Source organism: Pagrus pagrus, assembly GCF_965226575.1.
Source record: "Pagrus pagrus genome assembly, chromosome: 3".
Taxonomy (NCBI): Eukaryota; Metazoa; Chordata; class Actinopteri; order Spariformes; family Sparidae; genus Pagrus; species Pagrus pagrus.
This window is the reverse complement of record NC_140187.1, coordinates 22,357,044-22,381,421: the sequence shown is the minus strand read 5'-3', so window position 1 is coordinate 22,381,421 and position 24,378 is coordinate 22,357,044. Positions and strand designations below refer to the sequence as shown.

Below are 24,378 nucleotides of genomic sequence, written 5' to 3'. Positions count from 1 at the left end.
TCTAGATAGTCCCAGTCTTCTACACCAGAGCATTCTTTCTCACGTTTTATTTTATATTAAGTTGGGCTACTTTGTAGCTAAGTTTAGTAGCAATTATCTTTATAAAAAGAAAAAAAAATCAAATAATTAGATTATCTAATTATAGAGCTTTAAATACAAATATTTTACCAAACAGAGTAATTGTTTTTAATATCTTTGGGCAATTTTCATGCAGAATTCCCAACATAATGTTTAACGGTGTGACTTTAAAATGAAGGATGACTGGCAATACCGCAGACAATGTGCATTATTTTTTTAAACGCTGCACTGATCAGTCATTAAAGTTTCCAGTCAGACATGTTTCAGTAAACACAGGTGCGACTGTGAGCCGCTCTTGCGTAATTTGAACATGTTGGGTGATTGACAGAGGGAGATTCCCACTCATCTCCTCAGCACGGACGGGATATCCCCTGGTCTCCCAATCGCGACCTAGTTCTCGCGATGAAATAATTATATCCGGGAGCGCGCAGTGACGACGAGACGTACGCGTTCACGTTTCCGCGCGCCCCTGCGAAGCGAGCCCAGAACAGGGCGAACATTTCAGCGAGAGCTAGTCCTGACTGAGCTTCCTGACCCGAGCGCGTTTTTGTGGAGGAAGTTGTCTCCGGGAGCCCTGAAGACGTGCACGGAGAGGCTGGGAGTCGGTTCTGCACAGCTGCACCGAATTTGCACGACTGGGCGGCTGAAGTTCTGCGTGATTCGGGACCGCCTCAGTTTGAGTTTCAGCAGGGAGCAGCAGCAGCAGCTCACCACGTCGTGCCACACGGGGAGGAGGAGAGAGGAGAAGAGGGGCAGAAGTTTCCGCTGCCTTGTTTTGTCACTGCGCGGCTGGTAAATCCGCAGGAATGTCGCAGAAGGAGAGACCCACTTTCTACCGACAGGAGCTCAACAAAACCGTGTGGGAGGTCCCGGAGAGGTACCAGAACTTATCTCCAGTCGGCTCCGGCGCCTACGGATCAGTGTGGTAAGCAGTTGTTGCAGAGCACTAACGACAGCACCATTGCACAACAGCCAAGCGGGTTCCCACCACCCACAGAGGCCCGTCGGAGTTGTCTTCCCACGGGCTGCTTGTCGATGTGTAGAAGGAGCCAGAGGGAGAAGCGGGACAGATCAGTCGGCCGTGCCTTTTGTTTACGTTTTCGTACTTTGGCTCATGTTGAATTGATGGCACGTCGTGCACGCTTCGGGGCGGCTCGCATTTCTTCGGCGGGTGGGGATTATTTCTGTTGTTTTTGTGCACATATTTGTTGTGCTGCTGTCCTGTAAACACCTGTGCGTGTGTGTGTGTGCGTGTACCGAGCACACTGGCAGCTCTCGGGTTCAAGTTGAGCTAGATTCCCAGTGTTAAACGTGCAGACGAGCTGCCTTTTAATCGTTTGTCAGTGGTTCTCATGAAGAGGGCTGATCGGTGGCATGTCCCTGCTTGCATCATCTGCCAGAGTGGTGCCTCCTCGTGAGATATGATCTGTGCTCGGTAAACATTGAGGCTCCACCAACACCTCGCCAACAGAATCACCTTCCACTACAATAGTATTGTAGTCCTACAACCTGGCACTTTACACATCCGCACACTGCATGCACTATGCATTTTCTAGTTGGGTGCAGCCTGCAGAGTACCAGAAGGTCACGTGGTTTTCAGAAAGTAGGCCCCCCTCGTGCATAGTGAGAGCTTTCTATAGGAGCCCATCCGAAGAGGATGATGACTCTAGAATGATGTCACCCTTTCTCCCGTTGTGGTACACCCATGACTCACAGTCCCGAGGTTAGGTAGTGGCCTCAGCTGTGACGCCTTTTAGTCATCACAAAGTCACGGATGGCATCGTACCGTCATTTTTTAACTTTACTGTTGCTTCCACACGTCAGCTGTGGGGTATGTGTGGCTTTTACAGTTAAGGCTGGTGAATAAAATGTAAGCCCTGACCTTATCTTGTACTTAAGACAATCATAGGGAGTACTAGTAGTGCACACGGAAGGCAGTAGGATAACCATAATGTATGTGAGAGTATTTTGACAGGATAATAAGTGTTTTATCTTCAGTAAGGCTGCAGAGATTAGTTGATCAATCCTCCAGTTGATGGAAAGACAATCAATTGACATCTATTTTGATAATTGATTAATAGTTAAGTTAGTTTTTTCAAGCATAAATGTCACAAAATTTGCGATTTGCCGCTTTTCTTTATCATTTATGATGGGAAATGAAGAGGCTCTGGGGTTTTGGTCTGTTCGTTGGACAAAAGAAGCAACTTGAAGACGTCACTTTGGGCTCTGGGAAATTGATGATGAGCAATTCTTCACTATTTTCTGACTCACAGAGTAAACGATTAAAGTCAAGTCAATTAAGTCAAGTCAAATTTATCTATATATAACCCAAAGTCACAGTGTCAATCACATTGCCCCCGTGGGCTTTAAGATCTGTACAATGAAATTAACAAATTCATTGTGGAAATAAATGGTAAATGGACTCTATTTTAGATAGTGCTGTTCAAGTCTTCTAGTCTTACAGAGTGCTTTGCAACGTCTAGGGGCAGTGGATTGACCTACTGACCCTCTGCTCTGCCTCCTGAGCTGCAATAATTGGCAGATTAATCAACCATGAAAACAATTGCAGCCCTAATTTTTTGAATGGGATTTTTTGTGCTTGAGGAAGGACAGGATCATCAGCATAACAGATGATTTGAACACGCAAGAGAAATTGTATAACTAAGGACATTTGAGCCAGGTTTCTCATGCTAGTAGTGGTCAGTGCTCACCTTTGGAAGTCTAAATCCGCTGACTGCAGCAGACTCAAACTGAGAACAGGTCCTCACCTGTTTAATTTGACCTGGAAGTGAAGAGTCATCCTGTCAGACCATTCCTTCTACTTTCAGAATAAAAGCTGGGACAGTGGTGTTTCCTTTAACCACCAGATAGACAAGAGCAAAAAAAACAACACAAAAACAAATCAAAATGTGTTGACACTAAACCAATAGAACTGCATTGAATTTTGTGGCAAATGATCTAGTTTGAAAACAATTATGGCAGAGTAATTATGAGAGTCAGGTAAATTAAAAGTTACTATCTATGTGCTGTGTTAGCTTTGATTCAACGTCTTTTACCGTAACTATTATAAGACTATTCATGACATATTGCCACCTCTGAGCTGAACGCTCCATGTGGGATGGTTCAAACAAACATTAGAATTAGCATTTTTCAGAAAAGGTGTGGTGCATATTCAGCATACAGGTATGAATAAACTTGGCAACTGCTAGTGGTTCAGTTTGAACTCCAGAAGTTGGCTCAACTTCAGTTTACAGTACAGATCCACCCGCCCACAATAATTGAAATACCAGGCTAAATGTAACAGCCTATCAGCATTAAATATGTAAATCACATCTTATTCTATAAAGTCATGTGGTTACTAGTCGCCCCTTACAAAGGAGCAACTTATTCAACAGCTGACTTTTTTCCTTGTGTGGACTTTAAGTTTGAAAAAGGCATGATCCTGATGTTCAGATGTGGGTGTGTCCTGTTGCAGCCTGCGAGTCAAAAATGGTTGGCATGTGACCCTTTTGCATCTCGAGGGCTCAGAAAGCTACCAAAACAGCAATAATCTGCCTCTGCACTCTCAGATGTTGACGTCAATGTACTTCCTTAACTCTCCCTCATTCTTTAGAACGTGCAACCTCTGTTTTTGCAAAAAAAAACATTTATCCAGTGATTTTAGTCAGTAAATAAAACTTAGAGATCATTGTTTTCATGCAGACAAAAACTGTAACATGCTTCCAAATTAATAGTCAACTTTTTTTAATTAAAAAAGCTGCATACTCACACTTGTATTTTATATTCCTGTTGAGTCAGAAAATTACCCTCATCATGTTCAGTTAGCTCAAACAGCCATTTGTGTTTCATATTGCATTTCAGTCGAGTAAGAGCCTGAAAATAGTGCATCCCCTTCTGTCTTTTCAATTTGGTTTCTGAATGGAATCGTGACACCAAGAATCTGAATCGGTTCCCACTCCTACAAAAAAAGCCAGCGGCATCGTTTGTTCTGTCACCCGAAGCTACTTGTAAGTTGCCTTTCGAGGAAATTATGCAGTGTTTTCTTCTGTGTTTGACTGTATCCTCAACAAAAGCGAAATTGTCTGTCTATTTCTTGGAAGCCTCATATTTTCTCGAAGCCTTTTGATAGTATCGGTTCAAATAAATTCTGCCGACAAAGTGGCCCAAACCGCATGGTGTCCTTAAAACCCTTCAGAAGGTATCTGAAAAGTATAAATAACCTCACAGCAGCACCTACTCCAGCACGTCGCGGCTGTTGGTCAGCTGGACACATGTCTCAGCCGTCGAGTCTTTGTTGCTGCTGCCATGGCGTTCCTCAAGCGCTCTGCTTTGAATTCTTCTGAGAATTTAAATAAGGAAAGCATGTACTATGGGTTTTAAAATAATTTTCCTCGTCAACCTGTCAGTCAGATACAAGTCCACCACTTTCTCCTTATTTCTGACCTTTGTTCTATATTTTAAATGTCAGACTTGGAGGAGATCCAGGGTCGGTGTGGAACGAAAGTGTTTACAGTGAATGCTGCTGGCTGGGATTACACTATGGACTGTGTGCTGCTGAGTGCCTCGTGTTATTCAGTGTATGTGTCTCAGCTGAGCAGAAACAAGCACCAAACCATACAGGCCACGGGGCATGAATGCATATTTAATGAATGGCTCATTTTCAGCTCAGTGCAGAAAAATTAATTATGGCTAGAAAATAACATCTACATATTTTAGATTAGATATGCACAGACCAGCAAAAACATTTGTTTGCCGAACACTATGAAGCATTTGTATAAACATTTCCAAGGATATCTTTATATAAAATCATTCTGACATTTGAAACTGCTGTTGATGTGTTTGGAGAACAATTTCCAGCATATATAGATCACAGAGTCATCTGTGCAAAGGCCCATCTAAAAGCTGCAGCTCATTTCGGATTGAGTGGCATCTTGTGGTGTGGCTACAGATTGCAACCAACTGTATACCCCTCGCCTCTACCTCCCCTATGGTGGCCCAGTAAAACACAAAAGTCACTCTCTAGAGTAGAGCTGTGACAATCAAGAGAGAAAATTCTTTGCTTACTATTTTGATAATTGTGAAGGAAAAATGTCAAAATATTTGCTTGTTCCAGCATCTTTATTGTAAGGATATGTTTCTTTGTCATTTATGATGGTAAATGGAGAATCTGTGGGTTTTGGACTGTTGGTTAGACAAAAGAAGCAATATCAAAATGTCCCTTTGGCCGCTGGGGAATTGTGATGAGCATTTTTCACATTTTTTTTTTTTTTTTTTTACATTTTGCATACTAAATTATCAGTCTATTAATAGTGAAAATCACTTGCAGAATAATCAATACAGAATATACTCACTAGTTGCAGCCCTGCTCTAGAGCCAGTGTTTGGTTTGTCTGTTCTGGGCTACCCTAGAAACATGGCGGGACTCTATGGAAGAGGACCCGCTCCCTCTGTAGATATAAAGGGCTCATTCTCAGGTAACAAGCACGCAACAGTTCTTATTTTCAAGTGATTTTACTAATATACATAATTAGGAATACTATACTCCATTTCTGCCAATAACTCCCACTAAATCCTACACACTGGCCCTTTAAGGTGGCAGGTTAAAATCATGCATCTGGCTTTTTTGTTATATTTCCAGCACATGTTTATGTTCACTCTCTCTTATTTTATTCAGCATCCAGCAGCAGCTCGTGCATTTCTTCATCACTTTGTCTCAGCTTGCTTTCACATGACGTCATGTCTTCATGTCCAATAACAGCCTTTTTACTTTGTTTTTAGAGACAATATGCAAAATTACATATTTTGCTGATTAAGGATTATATGATGAGGCTGAGGTGGTGAGAAGTTGCAATATCGTGGCGTGTTCTGGTTGACGCACTTGGCTTTAACCCTAGTGAAATGTGCACTGACTTGTCAGCTCTCCAAACAAACAGGAGGCTTAAGATAAAACCAGCAATTTTACATGACTTTAGCGCCACATGCATTCAGTCATGTGGGGTATATGACTGAGTGTGATGTCAGAAGAGTAAAGCCTTTCATTTTGGTCTAAAGTTATGGATCAGGCTTTAGAGCCCTTGGCATACAGACATCATGGGTACGTGATGACAAGTTTTTGCAACTGAAATTTTAAATGTTTCAGGATGCATGAAGGAATGGAAAAGAGGCATACATAACTTGTCAAACTCAATGGACCAAATGGACTTGGGAAGCCGTTTATCCTGGAGGTGGAGGAGGGATAGTTGAGTGGTTCACTGTCATCAGTATTGTGTTAGCAGAGCAGATCAGAAAATGAGTGCGTTTATATAACGCGTGATAATTTAATTAAAGCTGGATCGTGGAAATGAGACGAGGTTATTGCTGCTGCCGTGTAAACATCTTAACCAGGTTATTCTCCTGTCACTGAGGTCATAATCACTGTAAGCCTGGTTCTTTTAACGGAGATGGTTAATAAATCATCATGCTCATCATGTGTACCAAAGAAAAAGGTCAGCATTAAAACCCATTTAGATCCAGGATAACAGACAGCTGGTTGATGATAGTGAATGTGGAACTGATTACTGCTGAATATGTAAAATATGCTCATCGAAAACCTGTTCCGCTTCTTTCATCTAGTACTTGCTGTTGAGAACAGGATGTTCATCTCACGGCTATAAATTCATGTCTGTAGCATAAACAGATTAAAAAGCGGGTCTTAACTGAAAGCCTTCAGTAATATGCCTGATGGTGTCTTTTCTTGATGGCTGAGACAATTTTTATGAACAGATTTAAAAGATTTAATGTTTACAGTTAATAATCAAGCTGTTGTTAAAAGTGAGCACAGCACAGATATGTGTATCTGTGCTCTAAAGAAGTGATTGTCAGATATAATTTATGTGGCATACGTGTTAGATGGTGCAGTGCTGCATTTGACTATTATTTGACTGTTAGGCCAACTGAAAGGGTTAGGCAGGCTGGCTATTATCTCTGTTCTCGTTTTACCTGTGTTTGGATGACGTGTCTGAGCAGTTAAATGCTTGTAACACAGGTTGCACTATTAATCTCACTATTGTTCATGTTAACGTGCACAAGGATGTTTTTTTTATTTTCTCTCTGCATCACTGTACAGAAGACATCATAGATGAGATATATACAGTTCATTGTAAGAGATGAATCTGTAGGTCCTGAGAGAAACTGTAGGACTGCATATTATGTTAAACAAAACAATAATATCATGACTATTATGACAGATACCACATTGCCATATGATTCACGAGTAGTGGGAATGATCATTTTTGCATTACAATTCTCATTTTCACAGAAAAACTATTAAAATCATGACCATGTGACATTTGTTGGGGTCTATACCAAACAAACATGTTTTCTCAAATTTGGAGAACAAGATTTGCAGGCTGGGGCATCACTGCAGCCCTGCAGTACTTCATCATAATCCTGTTTTGTCACACATTTTACCGTAATCAAAAAATGGTAGCCTCTCTTCAGCCATATTACAGTTTCAGTAATATTTCCATTAATTGTGTAGCCTTAATAAAATGTATATGCTTATGGTAACACTTTTGTAAATTATAATTACTTAGAGTGAAGCTACAAGACTCCTAATGTGTGTGTGCCAAGATTTTCTGGTGCGAGTAATGTTCATCAGCATGAATGCACCTATATTTCAGACTATGAAAAGTAATCCTATGGATACATGCACATGTGCAGATTAGAAAAGGAAGGGAAAAACAATGTTAAAGGTGCAATATGTAACAATTGGCCACCTGTCAAATTCATACTCAAAACAGATATGGGGCAGCATATCACCAGAGTAACCGCTAACTGCTGCTAACTGTAGATGCTTTTAGTCAGTTAGCACAGATACTCATGCAGCTAGCAGGTTGGACTGGGAGCTCGGGGACCAGGGGAAGGTGAATGTTTACAACGCTAGCACAGGAGCTTTGGACCGGGGCGAGCAACGGCTAGCTGGTTAGCATGCTAACTTCAGTTAAAATTCTCTGAGTTCAGCTTGTGAATGTGAATATTTTCTGGTCTTTTCACTCCCCTGTGGTAGTAAACTGAATATATTTGGGTTGTGGACAAAACAAGACCTTTAAGAAGGACGTCATCTTGGACTTTGGGAAACACTGATCGACATGTTTCACCTTTTTCTGACGTTTTATAGATCAAACGACTAACTGGTTAATTGAGAATGAAAGCAATCACTAGTTGTAGTCCTGTTGTGAACCTGATTTCTAAAAGAACTCGAGATGATAGCAGAACACTCACTACAAACATCTCATCGAGTCATCTCAGAACACACACTTGCTTGTATGCTCTCTCTGTGTCTCTGTTGGTCAACATACTGCTGACGATCACTCCTTCCCAGTGATCTCATTCTCATAATGCTTCTCCTTTTACAGCCTACATTTTTATGGGCCATTCGTTATTGCACTACCATTTATTACAGACTAACTAGATTCTGTTGCTTAGACCCGACTTGTTTGTCCTGCAGATTAGCAGCAGTTTCAAAGATGGTGCACATGTGACTTTGTTTTGTCGTTTAGCTTCAGTATTCTCTGTCTTCACTCAGTATGGGTTTTCCCTCACAAGTGACACAGATACAAGTTGTTCTGCAAGCCTGGAACACAGAGTGCACTGGGTGTGGGAGATTATCTCTGACTTACTGGAAAAAACACTCTGCTTATCTTAATGTTCGGACGCATGTTACTCAGGACTATAATTTTGAGCAATCACACAGATCATTTTTAATGATACTAGTAGTCGATACTCCAAACATAGGTGTGCTGAATTTCCAGGCATGCGAGGTTATAAGGTCATCAGTTCAAATCTCTTGATGGGTTAGTGAAACATGTTGAGAGGATATCATTCTCATCTCCTCTATTATGTTGACACGGCCTGGAACTAAACTCTTCACTGATAGCTCACAGTGCAACTTGGAGCTGGGTCAGTGGCCCAGACAGTTAAAGTAGCTTGCACCAATATATGAATGAGTTCGAACCATTCCCTTCATGCTACTCTAGATTTATTTTTTGTGCGAGGGAGTTTGCAAAAAGTAGTTTCAGTTTTTTTCCACCCACGTGGTTAGAGCACAATAAGAGGAAACAATACTTGTGTCGGCACTTTTTTTTTTTTTTTTTGACTGATTTTGCAATCATCCATTTGTGATGCAGCTTAAGTGACTGACCTGGAAGGAATGTGGTTTATTCTAAGTGGGTTGTGTTCCCTCACAGATACAGGAAATGCAGCAATGTCAGGCTTATTGGGGAGACAAAGCCCATCTGCTTCACTTATTTCCACCCTCACAATGTCTGTCTTGATTTTTACAGTGTGATTAGGTTGATCAATCCTTTATCCTGGCAAAAGGACAGTTACGCTCCATCCCTAGAAGATAATCTACATTGTTTTGCTAACAGTGTTTGCTTATTGCTTTTTTTTTTTTTTTACAGCCCTCTCGGCTCTAATGTTACACTGTCTTTGTGCTCTTTTTGCCACACCTGCTTCTTGTTTTCTTCTGCACTGACTCGAGGGAGACAATAATGGATGAAAAGATGAATGATGACTAAAGCAAACACACTCATGGGGACAGCTCCAGTAGAATCTCAGGGGATTTTCATTGAACTTAAAGGGTAACTCCACCAATGTTACACATAAAGTGTTTACAGGTCTAAGGGAGTACAACTGCATGCATTAGGAGGCTGCATGTAATCTGATAAAGTTCCCCCCTAACCCCCTAACCCTAACCCCCTAACCCTACAACACTGTTGGACTCGATAGAAACAGCAGGACCAGAGATATCGCCTTTATTATTTCACACATTTATATTCCTTTTCAAAACCTGGCACCTTTTATCGTAAAATAATTGAAATCGCAATATGACTTAAGTACAATAAATTCGCAAGAACTGCAATTATTTTTTAAGGGTAAAATGTGTCACAAAACAGTGTTTTAATGACATTTTGTAGTGCTGCAGAGATGCTCTGGCCTACAAAGATTATTCGCTAGACGTAATAAAATGTGTTTGTTTGGCAGAGACTAGGAGAAATGCCACATCATCATGATTTTACTAGTTTTTCAATGACAATGAAATTTGTGATGTAAAATGTAATCCTCCATAATAGTCATGAATTATATCGCAATATCTGTCAAAATAATTGTATTATCACTCTTTGACAATATCGTTCAGCCCTAGCGCCTACATTACCCATAGTGAAACTGAGTGCCACTGAGTGACATCACAAGTTTATCAGATTACATGCAGCTTCCTTTGGAGCCACAAAAGCCTTTATTCTATTAATTCATGTGTAAAATGGATATATAGGCTCAAATCAGCTGTTGCATTCGTAGTGTAAACAGTTATTGAGACACCAGGGGCAAATTTGGGTCAGAGTTATTTATGAGATGTTTTTTTATGTGTGTCGTTTTTGTGTTTGTTCCTGTTTTTATTAAGTATTGTGTAGCACCTTGGTTGTTACTTTCTCATTCTTGTGATTATGTTTTGGTTCCACAAACGACAAGTTAAGAATGATACATAATCAAATGGAGCTGCAGTTTAACAGATTTTCAGTGGCAGGTGTCAAGTTTGTGGTTGGGGTTGGGTTACATCTATGGTACCGACCTCCTGGAACATGTAGATACCATGAATATAAAAAGGGAACACTGTCTGAACACTGCGTTCTGTTGGCACATATTGACTGACCAATGTGTTGTTTTATTAATTCTTGTTCCGCTCCACAATTGGTGGATTTTCACACTATTGTTTCATTGTACACAATGCAGCTGATTTTTGACAACACATTCAGTCATGCCCCCCCCCTCCCATACAGCCTCAGGCTGCAGAGTATAATACGAAGCAAAACCAAGAGCTCTATGTTATGCAATTATTTGCTTTGTTTACTCAGCTAAGGCCACCTACACAGTCTAGTGAAACATCTCATTCTCAGTTTAAATCAAAGGAAGTGATCTAGGTTTTGATATGACAACTGTTATTAGCCTGATTTGATGCCTTTTACATTTTAAAATCAAGGTTTCATCAGTTTCAAACACTTTGCCATGTGTCTTCCAGCTCTGCGTACGATGTGAAGCTGGGCCTGAAGGTAGCAGTCAAGAAGTTGTCCAGACCCTTCCAGTCCATCATCCACGCAAAGAGAACCTACAGAGAGCTGCGGCTGCTCAAACACATGAAGCACGAGAATGTGAGTCACCTGCAAATAACCGACCCACCCTCACCTCCACCTTCTCTGGCCAGGGCCTCACTGTGTGTGTTTGTGCATTGTTGTGTAGTTTAGCTCATAAGTAAGGATTGCATATGTGTGCGCATGAGATTTCTACAGTGAGTATTAACTTCAGAAGCAGGCACTTCTCACCACTGCCTACATTGTTATGCTGTTTGTATCCTTGCTGAAGCTTATTTAGATCTGTACTCAGGAATGTATGTATGGAGAGCCACATGACAGAAGTTGATGGAGAGTTCAAACTAGAAACCAAAACCTGTAAACACCTTTAATGGCAGTGCTCCGGCTGTATGACAGCTCAAGATGTTTCTACAGGGAAGTGTCCAGATATTAAGTGTAAAAATTAACTTTGGGGTATCAAAATGTTCCAGTTTTCATTCACATTTGACTGCTTTTGTAAAGAAGGTAAACACAACCCAATTTGAAGGCAATGTAATGTTTTCATGGTATACACACATACTTTGCATACACACAACAGCCCCACTATAGAGCTCTCCAGCCCATGCCACAACAACAGAAACTGAACGCTATAGGAGGGTTAATGAAATGGCAACAACATGTGAAGGAGCGGAAAGCGGTCTCTTGTGTTGGTTACAGGTGTGACAGCGTAAACAAACACATGAGCACACTGCTGGCCTCAAGCAAGGGGACAGACTGTGGTGGGTGTGATGTCCTGTTAGAGGAGGAGTGATCAAAGCATGTTGTTCTGGAGTGCTTGGTGAGCAGTGAGTCACCAAACAGGTTTACAACTGCAGTCGTATCACCTTCTGTGGTGTCTTTCCCCTTTCATCTGCTGCAGCAACTTGGATTCATGCAGTTTTACTTTAAAGTGGTTGGCAGCGGCTTTTGTTCCCCTCCTGGGTTTCTGTTTGTGTGTGTGTACGTACTACTCGTGCACACACTTACTCTCTCATTTCCCAGTTTGTACATTTTAGACTCCTTTTACTCGCTTCCTCTTCTCTTATCGTAGTTTGTTCCTCATGAGATGCAAGTAAAGGAGGCAAGGAAGAGACAAGAGGAATGCGGAATTGAGGCAACAGGCATTTAACCAAACTGACGTCTTTAAAATGCAGCTCTGAGACACGGACAACTCATCCGTGCCTCAGAGCTGCATTTTAAAGAGACGTCAGTTAAACATGAGGTGTGGCACAGCTGCATCATCTGTCCATCCTCTTGTTACAGCTGATCTCTCTCTGATGAGCATACCGGTGTCCATGACAACTTTAAGATTTACTTTTATTTTTCAGTTCACAACATGGCATAATGAATATAGTGAAGGGCAGAAAGTTTGATTATGCATTTGATCATCATAAATAAGTTCTACACATTTGTAGAGCCCTGCTTGCACCATGGTTCGTACATACAACCTATGTGTATCTCCCTCTCCTCGCTCCTCCCTTTGAGGAGACAAGGTGGAACAAAATAGAGAAATGAGAATAGTACTTGGAAAACACAAACAGGTCCTGGTTCCTGTGTGCTGTAGGTGCATCCAGCATCCAACACTTTGTCCAACCAAATCGTGTGGATCCTCTTGTGTTATGCAATAGCATTGGTTATGATTGCTCGAGTGTGCAGGTGGTGGGTTTCTGTGTGCTGTGTGGGAGCAAGTCATCTGGTGAATGGTGTGTATGAGTGTGTGTGAGAAAGTAAGACTGGGAGTTTCTGTCAGCGTTGAGGTCTTTTCAGGGGAAAAAAGGGGAAGTTTGCATTGTATGGAGTTCACTCAGTAGTTTGTCGTCCATTGTGATGGGTAGAATTAGCTTGTTGTGAGAGTTTGCAGATGAGTGACATGGTGGACTGGTGCTTTCTCTGGTAGCTTCAACCTGCAGGCTCTGTAAAGCACAGCAGTTTTAGGTGACGCGCACACACAGAGGATTAAAGAAACTGTTTGGAAAGTCTCAGAGGGGGAAACCCAGCAGCTGCAATTTAAGACCCAGTTTAATTTGATACAAACATCATTTCACACACAAAATAGCTGTTTTATATATGGGTTCCTTGTTTCTATGCATGAACGGCTTGAACTTGTTAAGCAGTTAAGGAATTATTGTTGCGGTGATACTTCTGGTAAAACACCTCGGTGCACCCAATTGAAAAACAGGTTTTACATGGATTATTCAGGATATACAGAACCATGCAGATGGTGTATAAGAATGTCTGTAAAAAGCTGACTGGCATAACAACAGCGAACTATAATCCCTGTGGTGCTCCAGACATCTTATTTTAAAGATTATGCTGTGGTGTGTGATCATAATTGAGCATGTTGTTGCCAGGTTCTGTTTCATCATATCAGGGAATATTGCATAAAGCTGTGCTTTTATCATCAAAGTGTTTTAATACCCACCTATGCCTTATACCGAGAGGGATTCTGTGTTTTGCTCACGCTGTTGCCAGGAGACTCCCTGGGTTTTGATTTTGGAAAGCCCGAGTGGACCAATCAGCCGTTTGTTGTGGCTCTAGCCCACCAATCAGCTGTGCGTCTGTGCCCTGCGTGAGTGGGCTGCTCTTGTGTTTTTACCTATCCACCTCAGTGTCTCTCTCCAGGGGGGCGGGGGCAGGGTTGGCACTTCAGGCTGCTCTCTGCCAGTTAGCATGCAGGAATGTCTGCTTATACATACATGAACTAGATACACAGACACATCAATATGATTGGCCTCTATTTTGTTTTCTGTCTTTCTCTCTTCTTCTTTTGCTTTGTTCCAAACTGAAAATGAATATGTTTGTTATGTTAACACGGTCCTTATCTGTGTCTGACGTGCCTCCTATCACACTTTCACTTTCATTATATCTCTGTCTTTCCTGTCATGTAGTCAAAACATATTTATTTATTTTATTTACCATTAAATATGTTGAAAGTGGCAGGTCTACCAACTCAAAGGCACTTTAATACACCTTGTCTCTAAAGCTGTTGTAATGTTAATCAATCATGGCACGTTGCTTTTTGTTGTCTTCCATGTATATTTTGGTTTGTTGACGCTTAGACACAACATTAATACACGACTGGCGCCTGTCCTGTCAGCATGATGCACAAACTTGATCGGATAAAGTTTGCTGCTTCCTCTGGAATCATGTCTGCTGTGGTTGTTTATGTGATTAAACCGCTTCATAAGTAAAACAGAGTACAAAGATAACATTTAGGTTAGCATCCTTGATGCAGGAGTTCCTGTTTGTTGTTGACTGAATAGAGTTACAGATATTGCAAGAAAATATCAGCATCAAAGTAATTCAATTCTAAAGAAATAGCAGAAATGTTACTTTAATGGTAACTGAAGCCTCATATACGAACCATGTGTTCGCATTCAAATAAATCAAATGGCTGTTGGTCAAACACTCAATGAAAACTGTATTTTTCTTCATTTGGATTTATTTTCTAACTGATGACATCTCTCTTTTCTTTCAGGTGATTGGTCTGTTAGATGTTTTCACGCCAGGGACTAGCTTAGACGAGTTCAACGATGTGTAAGTCAAACCTTTTCTTCTGTCTTTTAGTTGTTCCTCTGTCTCTTGTGTCCTTCTCTGCCTCCCCTCTGTTTTAAGCTCTCGCACAGCTTTATTTCCCCCTCATTCTCACACAATGAAATCCTCCGTATCAGCAGATGATTGCATGATTAACACGACAGAAGAACCAGAGTTCCAAACACATCATAATCTCTGCTGCTCACAACTTCATTCAGTCCAGCATGTGGCAGGTTTCACCAAGGTGAATGCAGGGTGGACACGTGCTCTATACACATCACAGCTAGTCTCCATGGTAACAGCCATCTGGCAGTCTCTGGGGCTACTGTGTGTGTGTGTGTGTGTGTATGTGTGTGTTTATGTGCACAGAATACTCAATCAGTGTCCTTGAATCCGCCGCATGTTGTGGCGTCACCAGTATGTTGCACATTTGTGGAAATGTGAGATAAAGCTACACACACACCCAGCACGGAGGTTGCACAATAAAGATGTGCCACTTCTCTTTTCGTGTGACCAGTAACAAAGACAGAATCATTGTGAAAGCAGGCCTATTATTGCAATATAAGAGAAGCAGATGCTCATGTTTAACTGGCCAGCCAATAACTGGTCTCTAGTGGTGTGAGGTCAGATGGGGCAGTTAAATCATGCGCAGACTTCACATATACACTTCTGCTATTGTTGACCTTATTCAAGTGATCTGTTAGCTGTGGAGACATTCTGCTAACAAGAGAAGATGAGTGAAATAATCTTTTCAGTGTCCCTTTCCCACCATTTTATATCGGTTTCCTTCCCATTCCTTCAAAGACAGACATTAGGGGATCACATCTGATCAGTTGCACTGTTTGATTTGCAGGTACTTAGTGACCCACCTAATGGGTGCAGACCTCAACAACATCGTCAAGTGTCAGAAGCTGACTGATGACCACGTCCAGTTCCTCATCTACCAGATTCTCAGAGGCTTAAAGGTTAGTGAAGCTCTTACAAGGTTTCAGCTCAACACTGGTGCACTTCCTTGTTGATCAGACTAAATGTGCAGACTCCTCCTTCGTCAGTATATTGATCATACTAAATATTTTTTTTTTCCAACTTGATGGCGTAGATGTAGAAACACTAGCAATTTAGTAAGACATTGATGGGCAATTGAGTGAGAACCGGCCTATTTAAAGTTCTTCTGTAACTTCATGATGTTATGTTGCTTGGCTTTAAACTGAGATTTGACATTTGACACAGTAACTCCAAAGTAACAAGGACAGAGGTCAGTCATGTCTGATGGGGCACAATACTTGATGTCCATTACCATGATCACTTTACTTCCTGAACCCTCTCTCTTGTAATTGTTTGACTTGACTTCTGTTTCTGACATCGACCATTTTTATTGGTATATGTGCCATCTTTCATTATTGTACTCTGTGATATGTGTACCAGTTTGGCCAGTTTGGATTTAAAATGTAGCACAAAAGACGAGTGGTTTGGTTTGGTTACTGTATCCATGTAACTATATCTGTGGCACATAGTCACACACATTAGAAACACATTCAACTATGACATACATTTAAACATCAGAAATCAACCACACTTTCAATTGTGATTGATTGATCAATTAAACAATTTGTTTGAATTGTTAGTGTCCTGCACTAAATAGTGCCTGGCCCATATGAGCTTATGAGACACTAACAACAACAACACAAAGATAGCAACATAACATCTCATAAGAAAACATTTCAGGGCATACAAACCAATGGAAGACCACGAGTTATTATGTTGGATACAGTGTTCTCTGTTTTAATAACCATGCATATGTTTTTTTTTTATATAAATTTGGCTAAGACAAAGTTGCACTGTGTTCAAACTGAGAGTAGGTTTAATCATTATGATTTTGTTTTTTCTCCCACAGTACATCCATTCTGCAGACATCATCCACAGAGTAAGTTATGACTCTGCTTCATGTCCTTATTTACACTTGAGTTCTGAAGTTTGATTCTCTTGTCAGAGACCGAACATTAAACCTCCTGAAGTTGGTAACAAAGTCTCTTCGACCTTACTCATTATCAGAAGGCCAAAATGTTGAATACCACATCGGCTATCTTTTATGATGTCTGGTGGGCAAAACAAAAACAAATAGCAGGAGTCTCTCTGTTGCTTCTCTATCCTCACTTTTTTGTTCTTGCCCCTTTTCTCTTCAGGATTTGAAGCCCAGTAATTTGGCTGTCAATGAAGACTGTGAGCTCAAGGTGAGAAAGCATTTCACCATGATCATGTGGAGTCAGCCATGCACGCTGTGTCCACATCTTAATTTCTCTATCTGTCTATCTATTTAAAGAATAAGATACTGTATATTCTTAAAAATCCCTTCCTCCCTCAGATCCTGGATTTTGGTTTGGCGCGGCACACAGATGATGAAATGACGGGCTATGTAGCCACCCGGTGGTACCGAGCCCCAGAGATCATGCTCAACTGGATGCACTACAACATGACAGGTACACACACAGACTCAATCATAAAGTTTCGGGCTGCAGCCGAATGTAATATTACATCATGTACAATTTCACAAAATGGAAATTGTACTGAAATAGCTTTCCGCATCTGTGTGTTTAGTTTGTGGTTGTCGTAATTCACAAAATATATAAAAGAGAACATCATTTTACCAGTTAAATGTATATATATAGCTTTTTCTTCTGTAGTTGTTGAGAATTTATTACACAAGAAATGATGAGGGAAATTATAGAGAAACTAGGCCAGCTTTTCAATTTTCTGGATGATTCAATGTGACGTTAAGGTACAACATCAGTCGAAGCAACTAAAGCAGTGATCTTGCGTGGTTTGTGGTTTGGACATAAATGGTCAAATAAATTATTTATGTTGCCTTTTGCTGTGCTACCAGTTGTGGCAACTACAAAAATCACAGCTCAACCATGGCAACACTGTAAGAGATTTGAGAGGAAATGCATGCTGAGTTGTTGAAGTCAAGCATAGTGTTTAAGTATATTTTACGTCCCTGTACAGTCCCATGAGCACCCTTTTATCATATTATTGCATTTTAAAATCTTTAAACTTGGGAAGAGAGGAAGTCACTCTGTACAAAAGTGACTTATAAATGCAATGTAACTGATACTGAATATGAAGTTGTATCATATTCTGAAGTATTCACTGTGCTGCATGTTTTCTTCATTACATGTAATAGTGGATATCTGGTCGGTGGGCTGCATCATGGCTGAACTACTCACTGGACGGACGCTCTTCCCCGGCTCAGACCGTATCCTTCCACCGCTGTTATTTCAATGCCAAAATAAAAATTGATCTGCAGGAGGTAGTGGATGGATGCATGCTGATCTTTTGTGTATATACTTGTGGGTAGATGTTCAAATGTATTGTTCCCTGCATTGATGGCTCTCACACAAGCTGTTGCTTTGTTGCTACGACCACAGGGTCTCAAACGCACACACACAAAACTTTACATACTTCAAGTTGACTCAGAAGCATTGCTGAGTATTGACTTTTCAGAGCTGCATGCCAGAATAGTCAAGGAAGCGTGTGCGTGTGTGTTTGAGGGTGTGCGTGCATGTGATAGGAGTTCGATTCCCCTGTGGTCTATGACTCAGTGCTGCCCACTGTTGTCTCCACTGCTTCTCCCAGATACAGCACACCTTCCTGTTTCCCTCCCACAAAGCCTCTTATGCACAGCAGCAGAACACAACAGTGTTTCAATACAAAAACACACAGGATGAAGCAGGGTTATTAGGACAGACACCTTGAAATGCAGAAGCTGCCGTCATGATTCTGATTAAAGGTCACAATCATGGGCTTGCTTTTGTTAGATGTGTTTGTGATTTCTGCTCTTAGGGATCAATCAGTCCATTTACTCCTTCGCTATGTGCTCCATGGGTGTGTGCATTTGAATGTGTGCACTCTCACCGAGTCTACATCACCTAGAGAGGTCTTTGCACATGATGCTGCAGGGGGAACTCTGACAGACAAAGCAAAAGGTCCAGAATGAGATCCTGCATCTTATAAGCTCCTCAAAACTTTAATTCAAAGTACAGTAATAATAGATCGGCTAGATGTACTTTATCTGCTTTTGTTTGGTGGAGTAGATCACCAGTATCACCAAATCACTTCTGCACTCTAGCCTGCTGTTTACTTACATTTCTGATACGCCTTGCTTGAGTAAACTGCAGTGATTAGTTGATTAAAGGAGACCTATTATGCATTTGTTGTTTTTGTTTTTTCAGTGTTTTATATATGCTCTTGTGCACGTAGAAGATCTTGAAAGTTATAAAAGGTCAAAGTCAACAGAAGCTCCTCTCTCCACCTCTCTTCTCTAGTACTTATCCATGCATCACATCATATCACAAAGTAAAAGCATGTTGTGTTATACCTAGGCTGACTTTTTTTTTTTGAATGAATGAATGAAACAATATTTTCAGACACAGATGACGACTGTCTGATGTGCCTCTCACCCCTCTATCCTTGTCCAACACCCTCCATCCCTCCTGTTTTCCTTCATGTGAGTGATAGACATTGATCAGTTGAAGCTTATAATGACGCTGGTCGGAACCCCAGGGCCCGAGCTCTTGATGAAAATCTCTTCAGAGTCTGTGAGTGTCAAGTACCATCCTGCCCCGTTCTGTCACACTGCCCCTCTCTGCCTGTTGTGTTGCCCTGACAAGAGTTACACAATGTATTTTAGCACTTTGTATCGCTGCCACTGCTGCTAAGCCGCACCTGGTTTTCCCCTGAAATTGTGTGTTTTCTTAATGGCTTAATTTGCTCCTGGGCTTTAGTTCCCACTTCTTTCCAGCATGCACTATGCGCTGCACCAGTCTTCTAATCTTTTCATAAAACAGTGACAGGCCTTTAGTGCAGTGCTGGGTCACAGTGTACATAAATGTCAGGACAGAAACTGTCTTCTATCCTCTTCATTCCCACTCTCTGTGTGTGTGTTCCCCCTCCATTCACAAACTACCCTAACCACCCCATACTCTTTGACATGCTCACATCATTGTTATGATGCCCCTTGACTCGGAAGCTATAGACATAAACCAGCTGCAGCAGATAATGCGCCTGACGGGGACGCCCCCAGCCTCCCTCATAAGCAGGATGCCCAGCCATGAGGTGAGACACGTGCCCTCCGCCTTCCCAGGCGCCCCCACCTCCCAGCTGGATTCAGGGCACTAGCCAGTACCCACAGTACTGTTTACAAACCAATGCTGTTAGACCTGATGTTGTTTTATGAAGTATCTCTTATCTTTACCTTGGCATCAGCCTCTGCTCTCAGTCCACTTACTCCCTTTCTGCTTTCTGACTCACTGCGTTTGTCTCAGCAAGGCTTCCCAGAGTGCTTTGCCAGTGTATTCTGATGAGCTTCTGTGTGATAACACATTGATTCTGAAAGTTAGGGCACAATGTCTGTGTAATGTGTGTAATCTTGGTCATGATTAAAGTTCTTTAAGCATGCCTTGCCGGAAGGATGTACAGTCATAATGCTAGCTATGCCAAAAGATTTTGTGTTTGAAGCTGTGGCACAACATAGTGCAGCCTTTTACCGCTGTGTTCCTTTAAGATCTTTTCAAGTTTTGTTGTTTTGTTCATCTTTTCTCACAGGCGAGGAACTACATTAACTCACTTCCACAGATGCCGAAGAGGAACTTTGCTGATGTGTTTATTGGTGCCAACCCTCTTGGTAAATTCCTGTTTCGCAATCACACCACGGCTGACGATACTCCTGGCTCACTGAGTCCCTCTAGTGGTATCATAAAGTCATAGCCGGGGAGATCAGTTCAGTTCATGTTTATTCAAAAAACGGTTAAAATAAGTACAATCACATAAGACATATAAGAGAAACGTGAGACTAAGGGCCAAGACACAAAGCGATGTGTGTGAAAGAGATTTTACAGTGAAAAAAACAGTACAGTTTAAATGGATTTCGTCTGGATGGAGTGCATTAGCTCAATAGTCCCAAGCCATTTATGGTATTTAATCTGATTATCTCATTATCACAGATCACAGATTACATTTTTTGATGTTAACAGTCTCATCCCACACTTGTGGACCTCTGCAAACTACACGAAAGCTCATACATGTAAATGTGCAATATGCATAAGATAAGATTTTTAGTTCAAAACCTTCAAAAATGAACAACAGAATATGAAGAAATAACAGTTTTGACTTTGTCAAAGATGTCTATGTATTGTGTTGCAGAGATATCTATTGAAGTAAGCATGCTAACCAGCTAGCCCCTAGCCATTTTGTACCTTAAAAGGTGATAATCTGATAGTGGAGCACTTCCCCAGTACTCCAATCTCCCGGTCCGGCCAGAGTCAGCTAATACAGCAGCTAACAGCACGGTTACCTACATGTAAGCATATAAGCTAATGGCAGCTACAGTTAGCTGCTATATTTGGGGTTGTCTAGAGTATGAATGCAGCAGGTGGCATATTTTACATATTACATCTTTGTGTTTATGTTCATTTCTCAACTACTGTACATGATTGTCGAACTTCAACCATCCGCTGTGAAAGATACTGCCCACAGCTACGATGTGTAATAACAGTTTAAACACCTATTCAGCACATAAAGGTTTAGATTGATGTTTTTTTAGCCTTGCTTGCTCTTTGCTTTTCACATACTTATCCTTGTTCTCTCGTTGCTCTGTTCAAGCGGTGGATTTGCTGGAGAAAATGCTGGTGCTGGACACAGACAAGCGGATCACAGCATCCGAGGCTCTCGCCCACCCGTACTTCGCCCAGTACCACGATCCGGACGATGAACCGGAAGCAGAGCCTTATGACCAGAGCTTCGAAAGCCGCGAGCTGGAAATTGAGGAATGGAAGGGTAATTTGGCACACTGTGGACACATTGACTGTAACTTTAGCTTCTTGGGAAGAAAACAGTTAGATGTTGCAGAAAATAATCATTGGATAACCTCACATACCGTTTATTGTCTTTCAGGGTTAACCTACGAGGAAGTAATCAGCTTTGTGCCACAGTCGTTCGATGGCGACGAGATGGAATCATGAGGAGGGGACGCCTTTACCTCCATCTTTTGTTTTCCAAGAAACACTCTTTAAGGACTATCAGTCTCATGTGACTATCCACCACTTTCTTCACACACTCGCACAACCATGACATTCAAGTGCCTGCCGTCATTCATCTCCGGGGGACGTGATGATATCAGGGATAAAACTTGACATCCTGTTCCTTCCGTCCCCCCACTTTGCTGTTTTTGTTACTCTGCATCCTGGCGCGCTGAGGCCAACTTTAATCCTCCTTATCTTTTTAGTGCGTTTTTACCTCAGACATATATTGTTTATATTGATCCCCTCTTTGATTCAGCAAATTAGAATCTACATATCAGTATCTTGAAAGCAAATTGGAGAAACTGAACCGGTAGTAGATGTTTTATAAAATTGTGCTACTTAGCCGTAATTAATATTGTAGGAAAGAAGGTTGAAAAAAGAGAACAGAACAGATGTGTGTCTAAAGTTTATCTTTCGTCCACACATTATAATTAAATGTGATTTCTATCAATGCATAGACCTGTGTAAATATGACAAACAGTATTTGTGTTTAAATACTTTAGTCAGACCAGTTACCGTATATGTGTAATAGTCATAATAGCTGAGTCACGCCTCAGCCGACCCCTTTGACAGTATGAATTTTAATACTAGAGTTTGGCCTGCAATGGCTTATAAAAAGATACAGTATATCATTTAGTAGAATGTATAGAATAGGCTAAAATATGTAAAATATTCACATCTACATGGCAAATTCAAGGCTTCATATTTCGTATTGTTTGATTTGAAGGCTTACAGTGTCCCATTTTTAAGCACAATATGAGTTTGGAGAGTTTTTGTATGCATTTCACCTACTTTAGTTTCTGCTCCTTTCCTACACATCCATGCGTCTTGTTAAGCACTTCTGATCTTTTGTTTCAGAAGAATCCATTATCACAATCTACAGTACCACATACGCATGATGAAGCCACATCTGGCTTATTAGTTTATTGAAATGTGATGTTTCCCACCACAACACAAACTGACAATGTACTTTAATCATATTGCATTTATAAAACACAGTACTATTAATGTTTATTGAATGTTCGGGGGCGCCAGTCTGCCTCGTATTTATGATCTTTTGTTATGTTGTTTGTATATCGATGTAAAAGAGAATATTATTTGTCAGAATTTAAGGTTCTTTTTATTATTTATGGAGAGCTTACTGTGTCAGAAACCAAATGTATCATCAATAATCTCAAACGTCAGTGAAGCCGTGGTGACTGCAGTTACAGCTTGTGTATCAGATAGTTTGCAATCAGTCTGATCAACTCTGCTCATTTTGCAGGTGTTTCAGTTCATTTCATTTCCTGGGATTTCTGAGTTTAAAGGAGTTATTGAAGATTTATTTATCTTATTGTTTTCCTAACTGCCCTCCGAAAGTGTCCCACTGCTAAAGAATTTGAATAGAAAATGTGTTCAGAAATCAAAGCAAAAAGATTTATTACAAGCACTTCAATTTTGTATTGACATACAAACCACTAAACAGTAGACTCCTGGTTCTGAAACGTGCTACAGATATTGATATTTTTTCTATGTGAACCATTTAAGGAGTCAGATTACATTAACATGTGACATACAAGCTATATCCACAGTTGCTCTGGCTATTCTCAACCAAACATATCGGTGTCTTCACAGATTCATTTGCAACTGCTTGTTTTCATGTAGTGCTTTTTATAATGTATTATTTTATTTTTGTGTGTTAAATCAAGATTTGATGTTATTCTGTGATTCTGTAATATTGTTTTTTTTTAGTGATGCTAGGATTATATTTGTCATTCTTCTGAATAATTTAGCAGGGCACATGTTTGTGGGAAAGAGTGTACGTTTACTCACTGGATGCTGAAGGGCAATGCTGAAGCCTCCATCTTTGTAGTTTTTACAAAAAAACTGCATTAATTAGATTATTTATCTTGTCCATATCCCAATGTCAGTAGTTAAATTTATCTGCTTTTCTTTGCCTGAGATGTGTTCATATGTTTTTACTCTGTTCTTTACCACATGTACCAAGACAGCACGCCACACCACCTGTAAATACCACCATTAGAAAATAAAGGCTACTATTTTTCAAACCTGGAACAGTGTACAGTATATTGTAGTGTGTTTCATGACACCACTGGGGGGCAGCACTGCCTAAGTAGAGTAAAACCTCTGCCAACATGTAAGATGACCAAACCAGAAGGAAAGAAAACAGAAAAAAGGAGCTAAGATGTAACTGAAAGAAACTTCAGTTTACATTTTTTGTGTATGTGTTCTTAACAGTTTTAATAAAAGTTTTACACACAAGTATGGGTACTCACAGTCATACACACACAGGCTGAATCCTAATCCTCAGTGTTAATATATGAATACAACAATAGAAGAATCGAGGTTATTAGTCATCCGGTTCAAGTTAGTAAAACGATAAATAAATTAAAAACATTAGTGTCCTTAAAATGTTTCACCATCTCTATGTGAAACAGATCCTCACTGAGTCATGTGCTCTGGGGACTCCTTCACAGCGTCATGCTCAGCACAGTTTGCTGGCTGCTTTGAACCTTTTCTCTGGTGCACTCAGGGTCCTCGTGG

At 40.8% G+C, this 24,378-nt stretch overlaps 1 protein-coding gene across 2 annotated transcripts; it reads left to right on the top strand.

The window, feature by feature from the left end:
- Positions 1–539: 539 nt before the first annotated feature.
- mapk14b (mitogen-activated protein kinase 14b) lies at positions 540–23,889 on the top strand. 2 transcript variants are annotated; one of them, XM_084349716.1, is made up of 12 exons: positions 540–1,003; positions 11,137–11,266; positions 14,703–14,761; positions 15,612–15,723; positions 16,653–16,682; positions 16,942–16,989; positions 17,121–17,235; positions 17,940–18,011; positions 19,791–19,870; positions 20,360–20,438; positions 21,416–21,589; positions 21,707–23,889. In XM_084349716.1, the coding sequence occupies exons 1-12, from the start codon at positions 885–887 to the stop codon at positions 21,772–21,774; spliced, it is 1,086 nt and encodes a 361-aa protein (XP_084205842.1). In that variant the 5' UTR covers positions 540–884; the 3' UTR covers positions 21,775–23,889. The 2 variants fall into 2 exon arrangements, with proteins under 2 accessions (XP_084205842.1, XP_084205843.1); XM_084349717.1 differs by lacking the exon at positions 19,791–19,870 and adding an exon at positions 19,274–19,353.
- Positions 23,890–24,378: the final 489 nt, after the last annotated feature.

What these genes read in the sequence shown, in the direction of transcription:
- mapk14b (XM_084349716.1), top strand. Translation starts at nt 885, where the DNA reads ATGTCGCAGAAGGAGAGACCCACTTTCTACCGACAGGAGCTCAACAAA. An exon ending in AGATTCTCAGAGGCTTAAAG is followed by an intron (nt 15,724 to 16,652) that starts GTTAGTGAAGCT and finishes TTTCTCCCACAG; the next exon opens with TACATCCATTCTGCAGACAT. An exon ending in GCAGGATGCCCAGCCATGAG is followed by an intron (nt 19,871 to 20,359) that starts GTGAGACACGTG and finishes CTTTTCTCACAG; the next exon opens with GCGAGGAACTACATTAACTC.